Raw genomic sequence first — 26,519 nt, forward strand, 5'->3', positions numbered from 1 at the left:
TATTCTTTCCATGCAGTTATTAGAACTTAGTTTTGTTCCAGCAGTTGTTAAACTTGCAATGAAAAGAAAATGTGCCATTTTTTTTCACTCGGAATTATTCATAGCTGTATATTTGAAACTGCTAATTACACACGTGCGATGTATGTTGGTTTTTTTAGTGCAATTTCTTCTGTAGCTATTCTTTGACCAAGCTGTGGGTGTTGTTAATTTATATTTGTCTTATTTTGTATGTATGCGTAGCGTGTTTGTAAGTATGTGTGGTTTATAATCTGACAAGGTCATGAAGCTCAGTTTGGCTGTAATTTAATTCCCCTTCCCTTATTTTTATTTATTTTTGTACTGTGCTGAGTAAATAAAATGCACTGACCATCCATTACATAGACCTTTTCTGTGGGCACATCCTTCAGGAGCAGGCTGGGGGCCCCTCTGACAAATGATTCCTGTGCTCAAAACATAATTGGATTGCATTGTGGGGGAGGGGAGTGTGGGAGGAGGGAGGGTTAGGGGAGAGGCCTTAACAAGCGCCTCATGTTAAGGTGATTAAGAAAGAAGCACAGGTTAAATCAACTCTGGTTTCTCAGGAGTTGCTCTCCAAAGGCTCCCTTGGCTTGGCGGAGCTGGGTGACCAGGACCTCCAGCCAGAGGGCCCGGTGAGGGCTGGCTCAGCGGGTCCTGCAGGGCACCCGGCTGGGCACTAAGGCTGCTGCTCCGGGTGTCCTGGGCCTGGCTCCGCTCATGGTCCGCGACCCGGAGGCTCCCAGGCCAGCAGGGGTCCATGTGGCCCAACCCCACCAGCCTAGCTCTGTGCAGGTTTCTGAAAGAGAGAACTCCAACCCAGGGGCTCCCAGATAAGCAGCCACCCTAGCCCCTAATTGTGGCAAGGGTGGGTCCCCCTACCGGTTGTACTGCCAGCGGTCTGTGCCCACTCACGCCACCACCCTTGAGCCGCTGAGACCTGGCGTTTTGGACTTGGTCCCCCCGCCACAACCCCCCTGGCCCTGTGCCCCGCTGGCTGGAGCTGCCCTGGGCCTGGGGGCGGGGTGCGTTGAACCTGCTCAGGTGGCACCTTGGAAGCTGTCAGCCTTGTGATCAGGGCACCTCCTTTGTCTGAGTCAGAAGCCATCACTGCGGGCTCCGTCCCGCCAGTGACGGGGAACCCGGTAGCATCCTTTGGCTGCGAGGCCCTTGGGTGCTGGGGATGCCCCGTCTCCCCGCAGGGCCTTGCTTGCCTGCAGCTCCCCGACCCCAACCTGAGGGCTCGGGGAGAGGCTGACCAGCCACGGCTCACTCAGACCTCTTCTCGAACTGCAGCCCTGGAGATCCCAGCCTTGCCTTTATTCTATACGTGCTTCGATTTCAGTAAACGTGAAAGCAATGAGCTTCGGGTCTAGTGCACAGGCCTCAAAATGGTGGGAGAAAGTGTTTGGATTTAACTCCAACTGCCTGTCCGCCTCCTGGCTCCGCCTCCCCCCAGCTTCTCACTCACTATTGAATACTTTTCATCAACAGCCCCACGTAAACTATCCTCCATTTTTACCTGATTTCTGTTTAATGCTCCCTTCCATCCTCTGGGATAACAGTTGAGTTTATAGAAGCCAAAATTTCATAACTGTAGATACAGTTTTCAATTCAAAAAGCAGAACACCTTTAAAGTAAGATTTAATGCTTTATTGCTCTTGATGATAAATCAAAATATGCTTTAGAAATAAAGTTAATTTAATGGAAAATAGGAATATACGCACCAAACCATAAAACTGCATTTAATTAAATCAAGAGAAACACTTCATTGCATACAATCACTGTGTCCTCCTGCTTTCCCCTCAGCACTGTGATCACACCCGAAATTCTTTCTTTAGTTGCCACACACTGTGACTTCCTGTAGGACATCATGAAAAAGTGCTTGTGGACGGCGGCGGTGCTCTGGCTGAGGGCTCAGGGACCAGAGGCAACACCAAAAGGTGGGAGGGCAGGACTCCAGACCCTGTCCTCTCCAGCCTCTGAACGGCACTCGTTTGGCATGTTCTTTTTGGTGTGTCTAAAACATACGTTTCCATGTATCTAGTAAAGCAACAAGTTTGGGGAAACGAGTGGGAAGGAGAGGTGATGTTCCAGTTAAGATGGATCGATAGTGTCAAGGCGATTGGCGAAGCTATGGGCGCTGCTGAACGGGGTCCCGTGCGGGCAGTTGACCAGGCTTGGAGAATGAATGGGTTTCCAAGGCCAGGATGCCAGCGGGACTCTTTGCTGTGCACTGCACGGGGTGAGAATGTGCTCGAGCCCTAGGAAGCAGGGGTGGGGCAGCCGCGAAACCAAGCTGCTGGGACCACCTGGGAGCCGGCCAGGGGGCCGCCGTGGCAGGCACAGGAGGTGGCACCTGGTATGCTTTGTGGGGTCGGGGTGGCAGGGGGAGCCTCTGTGGCAGAAAGCGGAGAAAACGTCAGCACGTCCCTCTCTGACATCCTGCCCGGCTCCTCCTGGGGGGCGTGGGCTCACCCTCAGCCCCCTGACCACAGGGGGTGCCTGAGTCTTTTTTCTAAGGCTCCAGGCCGGCAGGCCCGGGCTGCCCAGGGTGTGTGGCATCCTCCTCGGCTGAGGCCCAGAGGAGGGTGGTCCCGGAAGCATCTGGAGCACACGCGCTCTCTGCTGGGCAGGGACTGGCAAGGCGGCGGCTCTCCTGGCCTGGCCTGCAGCGCCAGGACACCCCGCGCTGTTCCTGTCGCTCCACTTCCCCAAGTTCCTGGGGCTCAGACCCTCCCACCCCAGTCCTGGTTCTCCACGAGTGTGAGGCAGGTGTTTGGAGGGGCAACTTCCAAACCCCGGAGGGCTCCCTGCTCCCCACCCCCTTTCTATTTTATTAATTAGCATTCCTGACACGAGTGTGGGCACAGCAGACATGATATCTGATTAGCAAACTGCAAAAATAAGTGCAAGACAAGCACGGCCCAGGCTGTGCGGTTAAGTAAGATGATCCCTGGAGCATCCCCTGCGCTGCGCTCTCTGGGGAGGTGGCCACAGGGCCGGGGGCAGGCTCTGGGCAGGACAGACTGCCGGCCCTTGGCTCCTGGGCTGAGGGGCTGGCCCTACAGGTGAACCTGCTCACCTGGTGGTCTTGGCTGGCTGCTGGCGGGGAGGGGGTCCACGAGGAGCTCTGAGAAGCTCCCTGAGCCAGGGCATGGGGCTGCCATCACCCTGGGGAGAGGGCAGCTGGGCCCAGGGAGACAGCAGGGCTACCTCCCCAGCTCATCTCCCCCAAACCTCCCCCGACCCGGGGGCATGGCTTTGGCTAGAAACTGCATCCGGGCTCCCCAAGCCCTCGCCTTGAAGGGCCAGCTGCTGGTCACGGGGTCAGGCAGGCTGACCTGGCCTGGCAGCGGGCGGCCTTCTCTGACTGCAGGGGAGCTGTAGTCGGGGGTGGGGTGGTGGTGGCTAGGGGCTGGGCAGGACACGGGGTCTTTGGTTTGCTGAGGGGTCTGCGGACAGTTGGGACCGAGGAAGATGGGAGGCCGAAGGCAGAAAGCTGGGGGTGGGCCTCGGGGAGGGGCCGCAGGGGAGGCGGGGGCCCCTCCCAGCGTGGAGCCTAGCGGGCGGGCCTCGGGCGGCCCCACCTCCCTGCGCATCAGTTGCCCGGCACGCTGAGGATGAAGCCCGAGCGGTTCTTGGTGAAGTCGGGCTGCGGCTGGTTGAGCCGCGTCTCCACGGAGACGGTGCACTTCTTCCCGTGCAGGCTGCATTGCACAGGGTTGGTGACGTTGACTTGAAGGTGGCGCTTCTCACTGGAAGGACCGAAAAGAAGACAGGCGGTTAGCAGGGGGCCCAGGTGGGGGAGTCTCCCCGGCAGCCCCTGGGCCTCACAGGTATCTCCAGGCCAGGGCACAGAGAGGATGAGGACGGGAGAGATGGTGCTGGGCTGCGGTCCCGAGCCAAAGCCAGGGGGGAGCCAGGGCCCGAGGTTCAGGCGCTGCCGGGCAACCCGCGTGTGGGGCAGCACAGGGCAGAGAGCCGCGGTGCGGCCACGGCCACCGCCCTCTGGCCTGAGGCTGAGGACCAGGCACTGGGCTTTAGATGTCAGCGGGGGGATGTCACAGCACGGGGCTCTGAGGACAGTTTATCAGTTCTCTCTGATGGCAACACGGAGCCCTGGGGGCGCTGCGTCCAGGGATAAGTGGAGACTCTTCCCCGCACATGGTACCCGACTACGACGACGATGAGAGAAATGTCTTCTATGAGTCCCGGCTCCGCCCTGCCTGTCGCGGGTCCCGCTGTTAGAACCGGTCTGACGTCAGCTTTCTGGAGGCCGCGAAGGTGGGGGGGAGGGTCAGCGGTGCTTCTACCTGTGTGGCCGACAGCGTGCGGGGCAGGAGCGCGTTCCCCTGCCCGGGAGCCATGCGGCCCTGCTGGCCCAGCGGGGCTTCTTCCCACCTGCCGAGCAGTCGGAGGGCCCGGAGTGCCGAGTGCCCGCGGGGTGGCTGCGCACCTGCTGGGGAGGAGCAGCGCCCGTCCTCAGGCACCTAGCCGGGCGCTGAACGCACTTCAGATGCCGCGGATGGAAGAGCTGGGAGACTCAGCGGCCGGCACAGTCCCGCGCTGCGCCTCGTGCCTCATCAGCGCTCTCCGCGCTGGGAGGTGAGAGGAGAAGGCCCTGGTCCCTGTGCTCTGAACGCCTTCATTTCCCCAGGGCGGCGCTGGGGGCGGGCGGGCCGGGCTCCCTGGATGGCTGTTGCTCTCGGCGTTGGACAGGGGATGCCAAGGGTTGGACGGCAGGGGGGGCCGGCCGGCACAACTGTGCTTCCGCCCGCCTGGCCCAGGGGGCAGGGAGGCACTGCCCAGGCACCGGCTGGCCTGGGCGGCACCATCACTCAGACCCACTTTCCGCAGGAAGGGGGCCCGCGGGCAGTGACGCTCTTGGCCTCTGAGTGCCCAGAACACTGGGCTGGGCTTTGTTGGAGCGCCCGGGGTCAGGGATGGAGGTGTTGTTAGGGGCTTTCCTCATGGCTGTTTCCTACCTGCTTTCTTTTTTAAAATATTTATTTATTTATTTATTTTTGGCTGCGTTGGGTTTTTTTTTTTTTTTTTTTTTTTTTTGTGGTACGCGGGCCTCTCACTGTTGTGGCCTCTCCCGTTGCGGAGCACAGGCTCCGGATGCGCAGGCTCAGCAGCCATGGCTCACGGGCCCAGCCGCTCCGCGGCATATGGGATCCTCCCAGACCGGGGCACGAACCCGTATCCCCTGCATCGGCAGGCGGACTCTCAACCACTGCGCCACCAGGGAGGCCCTGCGTTGGGTCTTCATTGCTGTGACCTGGCTTCCTCTAGTTGCAGCGAGCGGGAGCTACGCTTCGTTGCAGTGCGCGGGCTTCTCATTGCGGTGGCTTCTCTTGTTATGGAGCACAGGCTTTAGGCACGCAGGCTTCCGTAGTTGTGGCACACGGGGTCTAGAGCACAGGCTCAGTAGTTGTGGCGCACGGGCTTAGTTGCTCTGCGGCATGTGGGATCCTACTGGGCCAGGGCTCGAACCTGTGTCCCCAGCATTGGCAGGTGGATTCTCAACCACTGCGCCACCAGGGAAGCCCCCTTTCTTGTTAAACATCTTGTAGAAACAGAAAATGAACACAGGAAGAGACCCGTGGTTCTCTCTCGTGGACATTAGGTATCTGATGCTTAATGTCTTGTCAGCTGCAGCTAAAACCTTGGCTTAGGACGGCTATTTTTAACTAGACTTGGACATAAAAATAGCAGAGCCCATTGAAGGCAGTGACTCGGGCACCTCTCCATTCCTGCGGGAGCCATGCTGCCCTGGGGGTGGATGCACAGCCCGTGATCTGGGTGAGGGGTCCTTCGACCCTCATCCTGGCCCTCTTGCTGGCCTGGAGCAAGCAGAGCCCCAGCACCGCAGCCCTGAGTGGCCCTGCCCTGATTCCCTGCCTGTCTCCGTGGGGCTGCCGTGGGATCTGGGCAGAAGGGAGGGGGGCGAGTGGTTCCATGTGTTGAGGGCAGGAAGAAGAACTGGCTTTCTGGTCTGAAGAGCTAGGCAGCTAAGCAGCCTCCGGCTGGTGCCGTCCACACTGCCATCAGCAGACAACAAAGTAAGACAACGTGGGTTGAGTTTGCTTCCTCAATAAGTCAAACACAGAATTACCACATGACCCAGCAATTCCACTCCTGGATATATACCCAAAAGAAGTGAAAACAGGTGTTCAAACAAAAACTTGTACAGGGATGTTTATAGCAGCATTCTTTACAACAATGCGGAAAAAGCTTTTGATAAAATTCAACACACATTTATGATAAAAACTCTTCAGAAAGTGGGCATAGAGGGAACATACCTCAGCTTAATAAAGGCCACATAAATGGGAGGAAGTCCAAAAGGGAGAGGGGATATCTGGCTGTGTACGGGTGATTGATTTTGTTGTGCAGCGGAAGCTAATGCAACATTGTAAAGCAACCATACTCCAATAAAAATTAAACAAAAAAGGCCATATATGACAAACTTACAGCTAACCTCATACTCAATCGTGAAAAGCTGAAAGCATTTCCTCAAGATCAGGAACAAGACAAGGATGCCCACTCTCACCACTTTTATTCAACATCGTTTTGGAAGTCCTAGCCACAGCAATTAGAGAAGAAAAAGAAATAATAGGAACCCAAATTGGAAAAGAAGTAAAACTGTCACGGTTTGCAGATGACATGATACTAAACATGGAAAATCCTAAGGATGCTACCAGAAAACTACTAGAGCTCATCAATGAATTCAGTGAAGTTGCTGAGTACAAAATTAATATACAGAAATCTGTTGCATTTCTATACACTAACAGTGAAATATCAGAAAGAGAAATTAAGGAAACAAACGCATTTACAATCATATCAAAAAGAATAAAATACCTAGGAATAAACCCACCTAAGGAGGCAAAAGACCTGTACTCTGAAAACTATAAGACACTGATGAAAGAAACTGAAGGCCACACAAACAAATGGAAAGATATACTGTGTTCTTGGAAGAATCAATATTGTTAAAATGACTGTACTACCTAAGGCAATCTATAGACTCAATGCAATCCCTATCAAATTACCAATGGCATTTTTCATTTGTTCTAGTTCACAGAATTTAAAATTTGTATGGAAACACAAAAAACCCTGAATAACCAAAGCAATCCTGAGAAAGAAGAACAGAGCTGGAGGAATCATGTTCCCTGACTTCAGACTATACTACAAAGCTACAGTAATCAAAACAGTATGGTACCAGCACAAAAACAGAAATATAGATCAATGGAACAGGATAGAAAGCCCAGAAATAAACCCACACACTTATGTTCAATTTAGTCTATGACAGAGGAGGTTAGAATACACAATGGAGAAAAGACAGTCTCTTCAATAAGTGGTGCTGGGAAAACTGGACACCTATGTGTAGAAGAATGAAATTAGAACATTCTCTAACACCATATACAAAAATAAACTCAAAATGGATTAAAGACCATGGGGCTTCCCTGGTGGCACAGTGGTTGAGAGCCCGCCTGCCGATGCAGGGGACACAGGTTCGTGCCCCGGGCCGGGAAGATGCCACATGCCGCGGAGCGGCTAGGCCCGTGAGCCATGGCCGCTGAGCCTGCACGTCTGAAGCCTGTGCTCTGCAACGGGAGAGGCCACAACAGTGAGAGGCCCGCATACCGCAAAAAAAAAAAAAAAAAAAAAGGATTAAAGACCTAAATGTAAGACTGGATACTATAAAACTCCCAATACATGGTCATATGGTAGCTCTATTTTTAGTTTTTATTTTATTTATTTATTTATTTATTTTTTGCGATACGCGGGCCTCTCACTGTCGTGGCCTCTCCCATTGCGGAGCACAGGCTCAGCGGCCATGGCTCACGGGCCCAGCCGCTCCGCGGCATGTGGGATCCTCCCGGACCGGGGCACGAACCCATGTCCCCTGCATCGGCAGGCGGACTCTCAACCACTGCACCACCAGGGAAGCCCTCTTTTTAGTTTTTAAAGGAACCTCCATACTGTTCTCCATAGTGGCTGTACCAATTTACATTCCCAACAACAGTGTAGGAGGGTTCCTTTTTCTCCACACCCTCTCTACCATTTATTATTTGTAGACCTTTTGAAGATGGCCATTCTGACTGGTATGAGGTGATACCTCATTGTAGGTTTGATTTGCATTTCTCTAATAATTAGCACATCTTTTCATGTGCCTTTTGGCCATCTGTATGTCTTTTCAAAATTATTTTAATTTTAATTTATTTATTTTTTGGCTGCACTGGATCTTCATTGCTGCATGCGGGCTTTCTCTAGTTGCAGCAAGCAGGGGCTACTTCGTTGTGGTGCGTGGGCTCCTCACTGCAGTGGCTTCTCTTGTTGCGGAGCACGGGCTCTAGGCCCATGGACTTCAGTAGTTGCAGCACGCAGGCTCAGTAGTTGTGTCTCGCAGGCTCTAGAACACAGGCTCAGTAGTGTGGTGCATGGGCTTAGCTATTCCGCTGCATGTGGGAACTTCCCGGACCAGGGCTAGAACCTGTGTCCCCTGCATTGGCAGGCGGATTCTTAATCACTGCACCACCAGGGAAGTCCCTGTATGTCTTCTTTGGAGAAATGTCTGTTTAGGTCTTCTGCCCATCTTTTGATTGCGTTGTTTCTTTTTTTTTTTTTTTTTTTTTTTAAATATTAAGCTCCATGAGCTGTTCGTATACTTCGGAGATTAATTCCTTGTTGGTAGCATCGTTTGCAAACATTTTCTCCCATACTGTAGGTTCTTTCATTTTGTTTATGGTTTCCTTTGCTGTGCAAAAACTTTTAAGTTTAGTTAGACCCCATTTATTTATTTTTGTTTTTATTTCCATTACTCTAGGAGACAGATCCAAAAAGATATTGCTACGATTTATGTTAAAGAGTGTCTGCCTATGTTTTCCTCTAGGAGTTTTATAGTATCATTCCACTCCTGGGCATATATCCAGAGAAAAACATAATTCAAAAAGATACATGGAACCCAGTGTTCACTGCAGCACTATTTACATGGAAGCAACCCAAATGTCCATTGACTGATGAATGGATAAAGAAGATATGGTACATATATACAGTGGAATACTACTCGGCCATAAAAAGAATGAAATAATGCCATTTGCAGCAACATGGATGAACCTAGAGGTTATCATACTAAGTGATGTAAGCCAGAGAAAGACAAATATCATGTGATATCACTTATATGTGGAATCTAAAAAAATCATATAAATGAACTTAGTTACAAAACTGAAATAGACTTACAGACATAGAAAACAAACTTATGGTTCCCAAAGGGGATAGAGGAATGGGGGACAGATAAATTAGGAGTTTGGGATTAACATATACACACTACTATATATAAAATAAGTAAACAACAAGGACCTACTGTATAGCACAGAGAACACTACTCAACATCTTGTAATAACCTATAATGGAAAAGAATCTGGAAAATAATATATGTATAATATAATATATGACACATAATAAATATATATAAAATAATAAATATATATATATAACTGAATCACTTTGCTGTACACTTGAAACTAACACAACATTGTAAATTAACTATACTTCAGAAAAAAAGAAAAGGTAGAAATAACCCAAATATCTATCAACTGATGAAGGGATAAACAAAATGTGTTCTATCCATCCAGTGAAATATTATTCAGCCATAAAAAGGAATGAAGTAGTGATATCTGCTACAACACGGATGAACCTTGAACACATTATGCTAAGTGAAAGAAGCCAGACACAAAAAGCCACATACTGTGTGTAATTCCACTTACATGAGATGTCCAGAATAGGCAAATCCACAGAGACAGAAAGCAGGGGAGTCAGGGTGTTTCCTTTTGGGGTGATGAAAATATTCTGGAGCTAGGAAGTGGTGACGGTTGCACAACACTGTGAATGTACTAACTGTGACTAATGGTAAATTTTAAGTTATGGGTATTTTATAATAATTAAAAAAAAAATTTTTTTTTTTTTTTTGGCTGCGTCCGGTCTTAGTTGCGGCATGTGGGATCTATCATTGTGGCGTGAGGGCTTCTCTCTAGTTGTGGTGCATGGGCTCTGTAGTTGTGGCGTGCAGGCTTAGTTGCCCTGCAGCATGTGGGATCTTAGTTCCCTGACCAGGGATCAAACCCACGTCCCCTGCATTGGAAGGCGGATTCTTAACCACCGGACCACCAGGGAAATCCACATAATAATCTTTTTAAAATGGGTTGATCTAAAGGAAAAATAAGAACTTGCCCTCAAACCATGTTTTTTCTCCCCATTTTAAGTTCAAACCAAAATGGTTTTAAGGCCAGTGAGGGGTTTCTTGTGCCTATTTTGGAGACAGAGCAGTGGCAGGGCCCGAGCAGCAGACAGGGAGTGGACACTCCAGGGGGTCCAGTGACACCTCCTGCTGGCGCTTCACACACTGCAAATCTTTACGGAACCAGAGCACCCTCCTTAGTTTTTCAAGAAAAGAAAGCAGATTTTATAGCTGCGGGTGACAGCTGCGATGGAGGCTGGCTGGCTGCAAGGGGGAGGGGCTTTCCTCCCCATCTTCTGTTACAGGATTTAATGGCTCAGCAAACTGTGGAATTCGGGGACTTTCATCTTGTTTCATCTGCTCCAAGCTATCACTGCAGGCAAATGGCCTTGATCAAGTTACTTTGCTTCCGTTTCCTCCAGTCCTCATCAGAGAAATCTGTGGGTCAATGAAAGACCGGATCCGCGGGCGTCCCGGTGCAGCCGCGCATTGAGAAGTCCTGCACAGGGTGGGACATCACAAGTCTCTCCAGGGGCTGAAGCAGCCCAGAACATATCCCCTCCTGTACAGACCCCTGGTCAGCAGAAGACTCTTACCCCCTGGCAGCCTGGGACTTGAGCCCACCCTCTTTTCTCCATGGCATTCCAGTGGCATTTCCCGCTGGAGCTCTAACACTTGAAAGGGAACCGGGATGGGAGTGAGGTGAAGTGCAGCGGCCTGGTGCACGGATCCTCTGGGGGAGTGACCAGCAGTTCCAGAGACTTCGGCACTAACGCAGCATTCTCTGTGTTTGGTCACAGGATGTGTGTGTGGGGAAGCTCGCTTTGCACCAAGCACAGGCAGGTCGTAAACAGATGCTTTTCCCAGGGGTGATACGCGGAGTGAGTGTTTCACGATAAACCCCAGTGTCATCAGGACAGGTGGCCCTCCACCTGGACGCTGCCGGGACACAAGGGCAGGGTCTCCAGCTCTCCCTGAGGACAGTGGCCCCCCTGTGTCAGCAGCTGTTCCCCGTGTGTTTCGCTTCCTTCCAGAAGTAAGTCCCTCTGCTCATGTCGAATCACAGAGGGCAGCTCTTTCAAAATCCTGCTTTAGGAAGGGCTACTTCTGTTTTTGTCAGGGTCGAATGGACGCTTCGACCACAGTCACTTCTAGAGCGAGTCTAAGAGGCCAGCAGTCCTGAGGAGGGGGGCGTCGCATTCCCGACCCACTGAGTCCTCTCTGGGTTTGTAGCTGGTGAGGGATGGGGTGACACCACTTTTATTTAGAAAATAAAACTCCAGTCACTATATGGTTCTAGGCAGGCAGCACGTTTCGTCCCGAGGCCCCCGGCGCAGGCGCCTGGCCCAGTGGGTGGAACCCCCGCCCATCCCCCAACCCTCCTGGCCCTCCGGTCAGGGACCCCACAGTGTGTCACCCATGCTGTGGTTTCAATGACAGACAATCACCCAGTGTCCCCTGTCCCGGCAAGAGGTCCAAGCACATATGTGCAGCCACCGACCAGACAAATCCCCTGAATGTGCCGCAGACGGCTGAGTCTTATGTCCAACACTGAGCTCATCTTCTTGGCCCCTTCCCCAAACTGCTTCCCTCCTCCTGTCAAGCCTGTCCTGGGGAGAGGTGGCATCATCTACCCATCACGGAGGCCAGAAAGCCCGGATCAGCCTGGATCCCTCCTCCGCCCAGGTCAGGGCACCAAGTTCTATTCATTTCACTTTCTCGTTCTCTCTCCGCTGCCACCATCACTGCCCAGAACCTCAGCCCCTTTTTCCTGGTTCCAAACGTAGCCTCCTAACCCGTTCCTCTGTCTTCGCTTTGCCCCGCACCCTGCTTCAAACATGTCCTCCACGTTGTCATCAGAGAGATATTCAAAGGCACGAAGAAGATCCTGTCGTCCCCCTGCTGAAACCTCTTCAGTCATTCCCCGGAGCTTTCCAGAACTGCCCGCCTCCCACCCCCACCCCCAGGCTGAGCTGGGTGTTCACCTGTGTCCCCAGTTCTCTCGAAGCTCTGAGCAGGCAATGGTGCTGTGCCGCTTCCAACAGCACGATCGGGGCTGACAAGCTTTCCCGACCGCTTACAAGTGTCTCCGATGTGAATACAACTCCCCAGAAAGAATATTTAAAATAAAAGTGGAGGTTGCAGGAAAGGGTGGGTAACCTCCGGCCGTCAGGTGGAAGGAGGGGATGGGAGGCCAGTGGATGCCAAGCCCAGGACGTGCAGGCCACTGCGAGGGCACCAGGCCTGAGGTCAGCATGAGGCTGCCCGGCCTAGGAAAGCCCACCAGGAGTCTGCCTCCCAGCCTGGCAGAAGGGCACGGAACCGTGGCGTGAGAAGATACAGACACACAAAGATTTTTCAGTAAAAACACGGAAACCTCAAGCTTTCTTCTCTTGACCTCTTGAAAAGCAGATCCGCTGCAAGTCACCAAAGGCAGAGCAAACCTGAAGAACACCCAGAGCGAAAAGAGACATTGCTTGCAAAGGAATAATAGGCTTTCTCATCAAATATGAGGGGAAAAAATGAAAACACAGACTCGTCAAAGGGTTTAAGGAAAAGAACCGTCAACCTAGAATTCTATCCCCAACCCATCACCTGAGCGCGAGTGCCACAGGGAGACTTTCTCAGACAAAACAAGGGTGAACCTGGGGAAGTCGGGCAGGCTCAGCTCTCAGGTAAAGAAGGACCCGTCGTCCGTCAGGAAAGACAATGGATCCAGAGGAAAAGAGTGGTGTGTGGGCGACGCATGGGGAGCAGACAAACAGGCAAACACGCAGGTCAATCTAAGTAAGCATTCACTGTAAACGCGGCACCAACGAAGATGACTATTTGGGGGTTTAAACCAACGCTGAACGACATCTTGGAGAAGAACAACATCTTGGAGAAGAACAACATGAGAGACGGGTGTGATCCCAGGGAAGCATTTCAAGGTCCCTGCCTCATCTGGGAGGGAGGGTAGGGGGGCCGATGAACTTCAGGCTCCACAGACAAGCTGGGGAATGAAGGCAACTGACGGTAAATGAGACCGTGAGACGGCAGCGCACACGTTCCAGAGAAGAAAGTCTGCTTCACTTAATGGAAGGAAGGAAAGGGGAATAAAAGGAGCAAAGAAACACGAGGACGAGAAAACACAAACTGACATGGATGCGAATCCCTTTTAAAAGGGAGTTCTCAGATGGAATTGAGAAATGCAGCTATAAGACTATTTGCAAGAGACCCATCTAGAGCCTAATGACAAAGGAAAGTTAAGGGAACGGAACAAGATACATAAGGCAAATGTTAATCACAAGAAAGCTGGCAAACAGCGCTGCTGGGGAAAGAACTCGTGAGATAACTGTCTCCTTTATTAAGGACTCGTTCACCAGGAAGATACACTCCAGAAAATAAAAGTTAATAACGTGTGTGTGAGATGGCGTGAGCTCTGCAAAGATATAATGACATGTCTGCAAATAGTCAACAATCTTAATATACTTTTCCCCAAAACATATAGATCTGCAGATATTAAAAGAACATAGACTTGAACCCAATTAATAACATAGATATGAACCCAATTAATAAGCTTGTGTGCTCAACTACGCCCAGCAGTTAGAGAACACACGTTTTTTTTTTTTTTTTAATTAGTTTCTGCTTTATAACAAAGTGAATCAGCCATACATATACATCTGTTCCCATATCCCTTCCCTCTCGCGTCTCCCTCCCTCCCACCCTCCCCATCCCACCCTTCTAGCTGGTCACAAAGCACCGAGCTGATCTCCCTGTGCCACGCGGCTGCTTCCCACCAGCTATCTACCTTACATTTGGTAGTGTATATATGTCCATGCCTCTCTCCCGCTCTGTCACACCCTACGCTTCCCCCTCCCCATATCCTCAAGTCCATTCTCAAGTAGGTCTGTGTCTTTATTCCTGTTCTACCCCCAGGCTCTTCATGACATTTTTTTTTCTTAAATTCCATATATATGTGTCAGTAAGTCTTTCTGACTTACTTCACTCTGTATGACAGACTCCAGGTCTATCGACCTCATTACAAATAGCTCAATTTCGTTTCTTTTTATGGCTGAGTTATATTCCATTGTATATATGTGCCACATCTTCTTTTTTTTTTTTTTTAATTTATTTATTTATTTTTGGCTGTGTTGGGTCTTTGTTGTTGTGCACAAGCTTTCTTTAGTTGTGGTGAGTGGGGGCTACTCTTCGTTGCGGTGCGCGGGCTTCTCATTGTCGTGGCTTCTCGTTGTGGAGCACAGGCTCTAGGCGCGCAGGCTTCAGTAGTTGTGGCACGTGGGCTCAGTAGTTGTGGCTTGCGGGCTCTAGAGCTCAGGCTCAGTAGTTGTAGCGCACGGGCTTAGTAGCTCCGCGGCATGTGGGATCCTCCCAGGACAGGGCTCGAACCCATGTCGCCTGCATCGGCAGGCAGACTCTCAACCACTGCGCCACCAGGGAAGCCCCCACATCTTCTTTATCCATTCATCCGATGATGGACACTTAGGTTGTTTCCATCTCTGGGCTATTGTAAATAGAGCTGCAATGAACATTTTGGTACATGTCTCTTTTTGAATTATGGTTTTCTCAGGGTATATGCCCAGTAGTGGGATTGCTGGGTCATATGGTAGTTCTATTTTTAGTTTTTTAAGGAACCTGCATACTGTTCTCCATAGTGGCTGTACCAATTCACATTCCCACCAGCAGTGCAAGAGTGTTCCCTTTTCTCCACACCCTCTCCAGCATTTATTGTTTCTAGATTTTTTGATGATGGCCATTCTGACTGGTGTGAGATGATATCTCATTGTAGTTTTGATTTGCATTTCTCTAATGGTTAATGATGTTGAACATTCTTTCATGTGTTTGTTGGCAGTCTGTATATCTTCTGTGGAAAAATGTCTATTTAGGTCTTCTGCCCATTTTTGGATTGGGTTGTTTGGTTTTTTGCTATTGAGCTGCATGAGCTGCTTATAAATTTTGGAGATTAATCCTTTGTCAGTTGCTTCATTTGCAAATATTTTCTCCCATTCTGAGGGTTGTCTTTTGGTCTTGTTTATGGTTTCCTTTGCTGTGCAAAAGCTTTTAAGTTTCATTAGGTCCCATGTGTTTATTTTTGTTTTTATTTCCATTTCTCTAGGAGGTGGGTCAAAAAGGATCTTGCTGTGATTTAGGTCATAGAGTGTTCTGCCTATGTTTTCCTCTAAGAGTTTGATAGTGTCTGGCCTTACATTTAGGTCTTTAATCCATTTTGAGCTTATTTTTGTGTATGGTGTTAGGGAGTGATCTAATCTCATACTTTTACATGTCCCTATCCAGTTTTCCCAGCACCACTTATTGAAGAGACTGTCCTTTCTCCACTGTACATTCCTGCCTCCTTTATCAAAGATTAGGTGACCATAACACACGTTGTTTTGAAGTACACTTGGAATAGGTAACAGACCCTAAAAGGTGGTTCAATAAATACTTAAGAATTAACATCTGACTGAAACTATCTTCTCTGACTATAATGCAATACAAATAGAAATCAATAAAAGGAGAATATAATAATAATAGTAAGTACTGTATGTTTTTTTTTTTTAATTATTTATTTATTTATTTATTTTTGGCTGCATTGGGTCTTCCTTGCTGCGCACTGGCTTTCTCTAGTTGTGGTGAGCGGGGGCTACTCTTCGTTGCAGTGCATGGGCTACTCAGTGCAGTGGCTTCTCTTGTTGTGGAGCACGGGCTCTAGGCCACGTGGCCTTCAGTAGCAGCACATGGGCTTCAGTAGTTGTGGCATGCGGGCTCAGTATTTGTGGCACAGGGGCTTAGTTGCTCCACAGCTTGGGGGATCTTCCTGGACCAGGGCTTGAACCCGTGTCCCCTGAATTGGCAGGCGGATTCTTAACCACTGCGCCACCAGGGAAGTCCTTGTATGCTTTTTTGCAAAGTGCTTTACAAATAGCAACTCATGAAATCCTCATGACAGCACGAAGTAAGTTCCATTTTCAGAAGAGGATATGAAGCCCAACAAGGCTAAGTACCTGCCAAGGTCACACAGTGGAGCCAGATTTGAACCCAGGCACCCAGGCTGGAGTCCAAGTCTCAACCTCTGTGCACACTGCCACTAAAATAGTCATTAGAATATAATCGTTAGCTGAGCTCCCTACTTACTAAGTGCTTCTGAGCAGTTTTCATCCCCCAATCAAGAGCTTCTAGGGCAGCATCTGATACGGAATAGGAGTTCCATAACTGTCTACAGAAAGAATGAATTTTAAAAATTTTTTTAAATTCATTCATTCATTCATTTATTTATTTATTTATTTATTTATTTATTTATGGCTGCATTGGGTCTTCGTTTCTGTGCGAGGGCTTTCTCTAGTTGCGGTGAGCGGGGGCCACTCTTCATCGTGGTGCGCGGGGCCTCTCACTATTGCAGCCTCTTGTTGCGGAGCACAGGCTCCAGACACGCAGGCTCAGTAGTTGTGGCTCACAGGCCTAGTTGCTCCGCGGCATGTGGGATCTTTCCAGACCGGGGCACGAGCCCGTGTCCCCTGCATTGGTAGGCAGATTCTCAACCACTGCGCCACCAGGGAAGCCCCAAGAATGAATTTTTTAAAGAGACATAATTAAGAAAGCAGTTGGGACTCACTTCGACATGAGACACTAACCAGAAGACCCGAGGGCAATGTCAGGCATCTTCAAAGCAGTGTTGTTGAGAAGTGGGTTGGTGCCATCGGTGAGCAGGGGCTGGGCTTTGGGGAGCAGGTGCCCTCCTGGCACTGTGCTCTGTGCAAGGGTGTGTTGAGGTGTAGAGTGTGATTAAGGCAGATGAAGAGGCCCTAGGGATGCTCACTGTTCCAGGGATGCTTTTCGGGAGCCAAAGAACCCTTCTGCAAAGTGGATCATTACTCTGCTCTGTAAATCCAAACTCTCACATATTAGGTGCTGCTGCCCCATTGCTAATGAAGTTCTCAGGGAAACAAGAGTGTTCGTAGGATGACAAACGTTTGGACTCATGGATTTTTGGAAACATACAGGCAAGGTTGAATAAGTTCCAGGAATTACATCAATGAATGTGTTGTCTTTTTTTTTTTTTTTTGAGGTTGAATGGAGATGAGTAGACACGGGTTCTATGCATGTTTCTCAGTAATACCTGGAGTAATGTGAACAGATATGCCCCATGATCACTTAGCCGTCTGCTGGCTATGGCTGGTGCTACTTAGCAGCGTGTCTTGTGTAGCTGTAAAAGGGGTCTTGGATTGGGGGAGGGGAGCTTGACAATCATCATCTTCCACTTATGGAGAATTTTCCACACACTAGGCACTGTATTAAACATTTTACATGTATCATCTCATTCAATCCTTGCTGACACCTTATGAGGCACTGTCATTATGCCCACGCCATAGATGAGGGCACAGAAGCTTAGCAAGGTCAAGGAGTTCTGCACAGCTGGAAGGTGGTGTCTGTTTCTTGAGTGACACATTGAAGCCCCCTTCCATTTATTTATTTATTTTATTTACTTTTTTGCCCCGTTGCATTTAGACCTCAGATGGACGGATGTGTCTAGCTGTAGCATGGGGCAATACCTCTGCTGCGCGCAATTCTTTAATACTTGGTGCTTACGAGTCAGGAAATAGCATTTGGAATCTGCTGTCATGGTGCTAAGGTTGGGGCATCCTGACCCACAGCCATGACCCCCACTGTCACTTGTCGTTCGCTTCCTGGGCATTTACAACATTTTGCATTGGTGTTTCCAGGCCTGGTTGATTCCAGGCTGTCAAAGAAGGGGTGCTCTCCTGGTGCTTGGAGAATTCATGTACTTTTTAAAACTATGCCCCGGCACACACTGGCATCCTGACTTTCCAGCTGGAGTCCCTGAGGAGGACTGTTGCTCTCTGGAGGCTCCTGGCTTCTGGCTTTGTCAACCAGAAGGTTCCTATTCTTCGTGCGTCGGGGGCCCTCCCCTGGCAAGGCAGACCCAGGCCTGGCCTCTGTGTGCTGGACGTGGCCCGGCTGAGCCCATCCTGAGAGGCCCAGTGACTGCTGCTTGGCCCTTGGATTTGTTTCCCTTCCACCAACATTAGAGACCAAGGCAGTGAGGATGCTCCACTTTGCTTTATATATTTGGAATCTGGACTCTTTAACAGGCTGCATTCCTCTGTCTCTCCCAAAATGTCCAAATTGATGCTTTATGCCGGGGATAATGAAACCTTTCAAAACTGAACTAAAAGAACCAACCCACTGCTCCCTCAGATATGAGGAAAGAGCAGAAAACAGAAGCAACAAAACCAAACACCACCAAACCAAACCTCTACCACAAAACGAATGGGATGGCAGCTGTGTGCAGAGCGGCATCACGGGCCGGGGGGTGGCGTCCCCTCAGGGCGCCGCCCCATCACCTCCAACAAGAGGGTGTCGGCTCTGGAGCCTGAGCTCAGGTCCTCTGCGTCCATCCCACCTTCCGTGACCTCCTCTCTCTTCCCACCTCTCCCTTCTTTCTCTGTCTCCCTTCAACTTCTCATCTCAGTGATTTGCTCTATTGTCTTTGGGGCTTTATTTTATCAAAAAATATCTGTTTGAGAGATTTTTTTTGCCCTTGGCTGTATTAAGCTTCTCTTTTTCCATCTTGGCTGTTTCCTGCTTACATTTCTGCTCCTCCTATCCTGACACTTCTGTTAACAGTACCTCCAAGTTAGCTCCGTCTGTGAACATTGGTGTTTATTTTCTATTCACATCATTAATGAAGGTGCTAAATAAGACTGGACTGAACACAAACCAGGACCCACATCTTCCTTTGAACAGATGATTTTTAGTGGTTTGTTGGAATACCATTCTGTATCTACCTGTTCTATTCACCATCATCAAGAAGCATCTGAGCTTCTATGTGTGTGGCCATTCGAGAACTGGGCATTACAGGCGGTTTGCAGCTACACACACACACACACACACACACACACACACACGGGACATATATACTAAAAAGAGAGTCATCAAAGAATGCTTAAATAAGATTAATGATGGCACTTTTGAACAGGTTTGAGAACTAAGAAGTCGTCTTGCCATGAGCTCAGGAATTCCTTGGCTTTATCTTGCAAGATGTCCTACATCAAATATCTGTGTCTAAGGTTCTGGGATAGAAGATAAATAACAAAACAGCCTCCATTCTCAAGAAGCTCAGAGTCTGGGGAGGGAGGCCGACTTGCTGACAAATAGCTACTATGTAAGGCGCGAAAGTTGGCACCCTTAAAGGGCTGCAGGGTGTGCTCAGGAAGCACAGGGTGGGGGGAGTGAAGGATTCTGCCTGCTTGCTGCTGGGTGCAGCCACTTGGGCCGTGGAGCTTGAGGCTTTGAAATGCAGATGCATCATGGGAATAAACTGGGCTCTCAGCACTCCGGTCCGGAATGTGACCTGATCTGTCTTCCTCACGCTGCTCCCCATCCACGTGGAGGAAGCCAGAGCCGCGGGGCAGGGTGCTGAATCCCTGTGGAACAGGCACACCCTCAGCCTAGCGGCCTCGCCCAGCTTGGCTGGCATCTCTCCTCCCTCCAGCGACGTCCCTCAAGCTCTAGTTGCCCTCCCTCCCTGCAGCCTACCTGGGCCTCCCCAGCCCAGATCTCCAAAACCCAAAGACAGGAGGTGACGAACTGCCCCTGGGAGGGTGAGGAGGACGTGGACGAACAGGGATGACCTTGGTGAAGCCTAAGAGCGAAATTTAGAGAATGTGCAGGGAACGGCGAGCGTGGGGCTGTAGTTCAGGATGCAACTGTGTCTGGAGACTGTGGTGGGAGAGAGGCTGGGGTAGATAACAGGCGAGGAGTTTAGGCTTAACTCTGCAAGCAGTGGGGGCTCTCTTAAGGATCCTTGAGTGGAGAAGAGAGATAGTACTTGGTTTTCATCCGTGCACTTACCGCTACCTGAAACTGACCTATTTGATTCTTGGCTTGTTCACTGTCTGTCTTCCTATGGCTCCCACCCCCTTCCTAAAGGGAAGCTCCATGGGAATGGGACCTCCTCCTTATCTCTGTGCCTAAGAGCGTCTGGCATAAAGTAGGTGCTTATTTAATAAACGAGCGAATACGTGAAATTGTTAGGAAACAGGTGATGTGGAGGATAGACTGATGGGGGCATTTAAAAGCAGGCAGACCAGGTAGGAAACTGTAAATCAGGGAAGAAAGGGCTGTGGTTGTTAAGAGGGCAGAGACAGGTCAAGTTTGAGAGACGCTTCAGAGCAAGAATTTGGTGACCACTGAATGTAGATGGTAAAAGGTAGAGTCTTCCACATCCCTAGGTTGTCAGCGTGGGTGATGGAGAAGGAAACAGAGTGAGTTTCGTTTTGGACAATGTGGAGTTTCACCTCCTCTGGAAATGATCCAAAGGGTTTCGCTCCATGTTATGAGGACTCACTGGGGGACATACACGTCATTGTTCTCCCTCCCTTAAAGGACTGTGTGATCCAGTGGGGAGATCATATATCAAAATTGTTTCCCAAACCTATTTTGTAAGCAAATTCTGCTATAAAGTATTTACAATATTATCCTGGTTCCGTGCTACATTAAGCAAATAAGCCTCCAATTGACAATTCAGTGTTAAAATGGCAAGTGAGCAGCCTGACTACCATTCTCACGCACCCTAAACTCCTTAACGTTTCTCACTTTTTATTCAATGGTCTTTTTTTTTGGCCACGCCCCACGGCATGCAGGATCTTAGTTCCCTGAGTAGGGTTTGAACCTGAGCTCCCTGCAGTAGAAGCGCAGTCTTAACCACTAGACCACCAGGGAAGTCTTAATGGTTTTTTAATTAAAATTTATTTATTTATTTATTTATTTATTTTTGGCTGCCTTGGGTCTTGGTCACTGCGCGCGGACTTCTCATTGTGGTGGCTTCTGTTGTTGCAGAGCACAGGCTCTAGGGCGCACGGGCTTCAGTAGTTGTGGCACGCAGGCTCAGCAGTTGTGGCTCATGGGCTCTAGAGGGCAGGCTCAGTAGTTGTGGCGCACGGGCTTAGTTGCTCCGTGGCATGTGGGATCTTCCCAGACCAGGGCTTGAACCCGTGTCCCCTGCATTGGCAGGCGGATTCTTAGCCACTGTGCCACCAGGGAAGCCCATCAATAGTCTACTTGTTGATCCTTTTGCCACCATTCTTTCCAGCAATTTTTATCTGAAAATGTCCAAACTTTAAAAGCAGTATTCCTAGGAGCAATAGTACAAATTATAAAGGGTGGGGGTAGGGAGGAAAAGAAAGGCCTAATTCTTGCTCTGCAAATAAAAGGTCACATTCTCTAGAATTGTGGTGACCTATAGGAAACCGGAAACTGGTCACTGTCCAACAACAATCAGCACATTATGGTTTACTGAACAGTTAGTTCAAGTTCCCATGTAGGGGCGGTTTGCACATCCAACTGCTTGCTGAGCCTGGAAAAAGTGATTTCTTGTGGAGACTAACCGGTCCTTTGGAACTCTGGCTATAACACACCCGGGAGTCAGACATTCCAGCTGGCAGCAGAAGCAGGGAAGAGACGGGGACTGGGGACTTCCAGGTTCTGTGTATTTCTAGGAATGTTGCTTAATCAAGACAGGAGACAACGGGGCCTGGTAGAGAGAACAGGCCTTTGTAATCAGCCAGTCTAGGGTGTGAATCCAGCTGTATAGCTCTGGGTGATCACTTATCCTTTGAAGCTTGGTTTCCTGAACTGGGATAATAAACAGTGGTAATGCTTTTCCAAAGGGTTTTGGTGAGAGTTAAAGGACACAATATACATAGGCACAGGGGCTATAGGGCAATGCCTGGCTCGGAGTAAGTGCCCCTTGAACGTCTGTTAATGCAGCCAAGTGCTTTAAAGAAGGAGGTTCTTACGTTTAGAATGTTGGTTAAACAATTGATACAGGGGCTGAAGGGACCCTTGCCCTTGTGTCTCAAGGCCTCTTTGCTTGACCATGGATAGCCCCTTAAGCAATAACCATGCCACCTCCTAGGGCCATATTGGTGAAAAGGCTTGTCGATTCCAGAAGGCCCTTTTAACTTGTTCTTGAGTCTTTTAAAATCCCATCTATGCTGACAGAAGATGATGCTTTCTTCTCGGGGGCAGACGACACATTCCTTTTATGCACTTTCCACCTCACTCGCGCTAAACCTTGCTGCCCGTCCAGGCAGCTGTGATCCACAGCGCGGAATATCTGATTAGGTAGCAAGTAACTGGGGATTTCTGTTCTAAGGGGGAACTCAACAAGGTTAAAATAGAAGCAACTATCTCATGAACCAACCCAGAACACTGAGATGAAAAGAAACAAATTGCTCACTTTCTACCACCTGTTTGAGAACAGAAGGCTTTGCACTCAGTTATGTTAGATAAAAAATGTACCCCTGACTCATTGTGGTACAGAAGCCTTTACCACACGAATGCTTTTGATGGAAAATCCACCCCCTGCTCCGATACACCCTTTCATGCTGGTAATGACAGAGGCAACACAGGCCTTTCCATCAATATGTTCTGCACACTTCTTAGCAGCTCTGCTTTTCCTATTCTGCATTTGCTATTTTAAGCAAGTACATAATGCATCAATTTTCAGACTCTTACTCAATGCCACTGCTACAGAACTGAGAACTCAGTAATCTTGTCAGGCGGCACAGAACAATATTCCAACAGATGAAACATTCCATGCAGCCTTACTTCCCCTTTCCTGGGATGCGGCATCTATTTCTGGCCCTATAATGAGAGAGGAACCAGTGGCGGTGGTCCAGGCCCACTTGCCCGGGAATCCCACATTACAGAAACCATTCGCCATGCTGCTGCTGCTGGGATACACATCAAAGGCCCTGTAGGGGACTTGAGACCATTCGACTGCTATCTTAGTTTTTATTTTAAGTTCCCAGAAATGGGTTGTTTGGATCCACGCTGGAGCTTGCTGGCTGGGAAAGACAGTGTGGGTTTGCCCAGGCCACATTGGTGCTTTTCCTGCTTGACCTGAAGAGTTCCTGTTCTCTCCACAATCACTAACTTGATTGGAGAGCCCAAGACTAACCTTCATTTCCCTGTCCTCAGTTTCCTAAGAGATTTCAACGTAAAGTGTCTCCATGTGGCTTCTTGCCAAATTTGCCTTGACCTTGCGGGCAGACACACTTCTAGTGGAAAGTCAATTGCACCTGATATCTTGTTGGGCAATTTAGGCAGATTTCCCTGCTGTGTGTGTTTACAGCTTTCGTGGCTTCTAATACAGGCTCTATTTACTGCCTGCAGGGTTACCTGGGAGAGACAGCAGAGCAATCTGCCGCCACGTTTTCCAGAGATCTACTCTTCATACCTGGCTGGTATAGATTGGCTGGGCCACTCCCACCAAACCCTCCAGGTTCTGATCATTTTAGCTCACATCAATTAAAAATGGCACAACAAATTAGACTGAGTGCACAAGTGATGCTATTGAAAAGTGGCCCATTCAGTAATAACTCTGCACCGCTGCATTCGGTCTAAAGAACTAATTCATAGCATCGAATGATTCAGCCATCCCTATGGGGACCTTGAATGACTGGCTCAACTTCAGCAGCATAAAAACAAACCAAATACACTCTTCCTCTGGGGCTGGAAGTCAGACACCCTGAGTAATATTTAGGTCACTCCTGCCTGGGCAAGTCTGAAAAATGGTTCGTGCCCTGATTAGACAGTTACAGATTTGTATTAAACGACTGTCAAAGGACGGGACCCGCAGGCTTTTTAAGGCAAAGAGAGGTTCTGTGAGCAGTGCTGAAACAACCTGAAGTGGGCTGAAGCCAAGCATCTCTTTGTTCAGCCTAAAGTGTATCAGCATCAGCTTCGCAGCTGAAGCCGAATCTCTGGGTTTGGTGAGTTTCTTGCTTCCCTTTTCCTCCATTTCTGGGAGCCCACAGAGCAACACTGTTAACCTTGACTGAGCATCAGAATCGTCAGAGGAGCATCTGAAAAGCAGTGGTCAGTCCTTACTTGGAGAGACTGATCAGCCAGTCTGCATGTGGGCCCTTGGATGTTTGTTAGTTTTTTTTTTTTTAATTTATTTATTTTAATTTATTTATTTTTGGCTGTGTTGGGTCTTCGTTTCTGTGTGAGGGCTTTCTCTAGTTGCGGCGAGCAGGGGCCACTCTTCATTGCGGTGCGCGGGCCTCTCACTGTCGCGGCCTCTCTTGTTGCGGAGCACAGGCTCCGGACACGCAGGCTCAGCGGCCATGGCTCACGGGCCCAGTTGCCCCGCGGCATGTGGGATCTTCCCGGACCAGGGCACGAACCCGTGTCCCCTGCATTGGCAGGCGGATTCTTAACCACTGCGCCACCAGGGAAGCCCTTGTTAGTGTTTTAAAGCCCTGGGTAGTACTCCTGTGAGCCCCTGCTGCAGAACACCAAAGCGTCACCTTCCCTGGGAAGGACCAGAAAGAAGGGCTGCCTTGCCTTGCCTTGGGTAAGGGCTCCAGTCAGCTGCTCAGGAACTGGCTTGGCAAATGACAGAGCTCCCCTTATTTGACAATTTAACTGATTCATCAAGCTTTTTATTATGATGAGCTTCAGACATAGTCTAGTTACACAAGAATTACTTAGAACAACTTTACTGAGGTACTTTGTACAGGAAGGGTGGAGTCCCTGCGGGGCCCCTAAGCTCACAAGAGGACCGTGGAAATGGGCACCCCTCCTGGCACCCCTGCTCACCCTCCGGACAGCCCCCAGGCCCCATCAGCACCCGCTTTCTTGTCCACTTCTCATCTCTTTATTCAACAGATACATACTAAATCCTGAATGTGTGCTGGCCCTTGAAGATACAGGGGCATAAAAGACAAGTGTTGCTCCTGCCCTCACCAAGCTTATAGTCTGGTGTGGAGACGTACGTAAACATGAATTACACACTCATCACTGTTTGTCACTGTTTATCCCTAATTCTGGGAAGAGCTCTGAACGTAAAAAGTGCAGAGCGCTTTGGAACCAGTGGGGGGTGTAGTCTAGTCTCATCTACTCTTGGGGAAAGTGTTCCCTAGAGGCAACCGCAGTTCCACTTACTGTGTGTGCATCCGTGCAGGCATTGTTCTGTGTGAATGTAGCCAATACATACATACATATATGTGTATACTCATTGGGGGGCAGGGACTCTAAAGCAAAACCCCAGCCTTTAACCATCTTAAAGGCGTACCTTTCATTTCAGATGCAGGAATGACAGTGATGGGGCCATGGTATGCTATGGAAGCAAGATGATACTGCAGAGCCACTGACTCAAGACCATGGTAAGTAAGAGTGGTCCAAGGTTGCTGGCTATTAATCAGTGTTTCATCATTTCAATACTAGGTCTAGCCTTCAGAACATGGAAGAAGTCATTCCAAAACATAGTGTTAAACCAAATACCTAACTATGTGTTGGATACAGTTGGTGTCTAGAAAATGCCTTTTATTTTTAAAATCTAATTAGACCATGGTGTGTCCTTTTTACAGACACTCCAATAGAGTGGCACCTATCTGTTTTCCTTTTGCTTTTTTTTTTTTTCCCTCGAAGATGAGGGCATCATCTAGACCATGAGCTAATCTGACATTTTAAGCCAGTGCCATTAGAGCTGCTATCACAGATGGATGACACAAGGGTTACGGGTTGGGGGTCATTACTATGGTCTCAGTGCTCTTCATTACCAGCTTAGGTGGATGCTAATAGCAGCAGAGAACACTACCCCCCGCCCCCGCCCCCAATCAGGAGTTCAGGCCCTGGAAGCCCTGGTATTTCTGCTCTGGGGGCAGCAAACCCCATCTAGGTGAGGAACTGCCATAGCTGCTGCGTTCTCTCCGAGGCCAGATGAGGCATGTGCATTTCCATGACTGTCAGCTCCGGTCACTCTGGGGAGCGGCGGGGGGCAACGAGCGGCCGCGGGGGGCCTCGGCCGGTCCTCTCACGCCAGGGTGACCACGGCGGGCCGGGGGCAGAGAGGCAGCCCATGTGCCGAAGGGCAGACGTCCAGGTGTGGGAAGAACAATACTTGTTTTCTTAATCCTCTTTTTATTTTTATTTTTTTATTTTTTTAATTTAATTAAAAAAATTTTTTTTATTAGTTTCTGCTTTATAACAAAGTGAATCAGTCATACATATACATCTGTTTAATCCTCTTTGTAAAAGACTGGTTTCAAGTGAGGCATTAAGGTCCCCAAGAATAACAAACGGGCCCCGGGCCTGTCTATGCCTCCGGGTGAGGGGAGCGCGGGCTGCTTGATCCGGCACCTGCGGCGGAGCGGAGGCCAGGGGTCCAGGACCTGCGGCAGCTCGGGAAGGGCTGGTGCCGGGGAGCGTGGGGGCGGGGCACCAAAGGAGAGGG

General features: G+C 49.4%; 1 protein-coding gene across 1 annotated transcript in view; it reads right to left on the reverse strand.

The window, feature by feature from the left end:
- Positions 1 to 3,616: 3,616 nt before the first annotated feature.
- MYO1D (myosin ID) overlaps positions 3,617 to 26,519 on the reverse strand; it is a gene marked incomplete at its 3' end in the record, with an annotated part of 342,027 nt that continues 319,124 nt past the window's right edge. The window contains exon 22 of the mRNA XM_079726329.1: positions 3,617 to 3,773. Coding sequence (XP_079582455.1) covers positions 3,617 to 3,773 — 157 coding nt within the window. The remainder of the gene's footprint in view (positions 3,774 to 26,519) is intronic.

This window comes from Hyperoodon ampullatus (assembly GCF_949752795.1).
Source record: "Hyperoodon ampullatus genome assembly, chromosome: 19".
NCBI lineage: Eukaryota > Metazoa > Chordata > Mammalia > Artiodactyla > Ziphiidae > Hyperoodon > Hyperoodon ampullatus.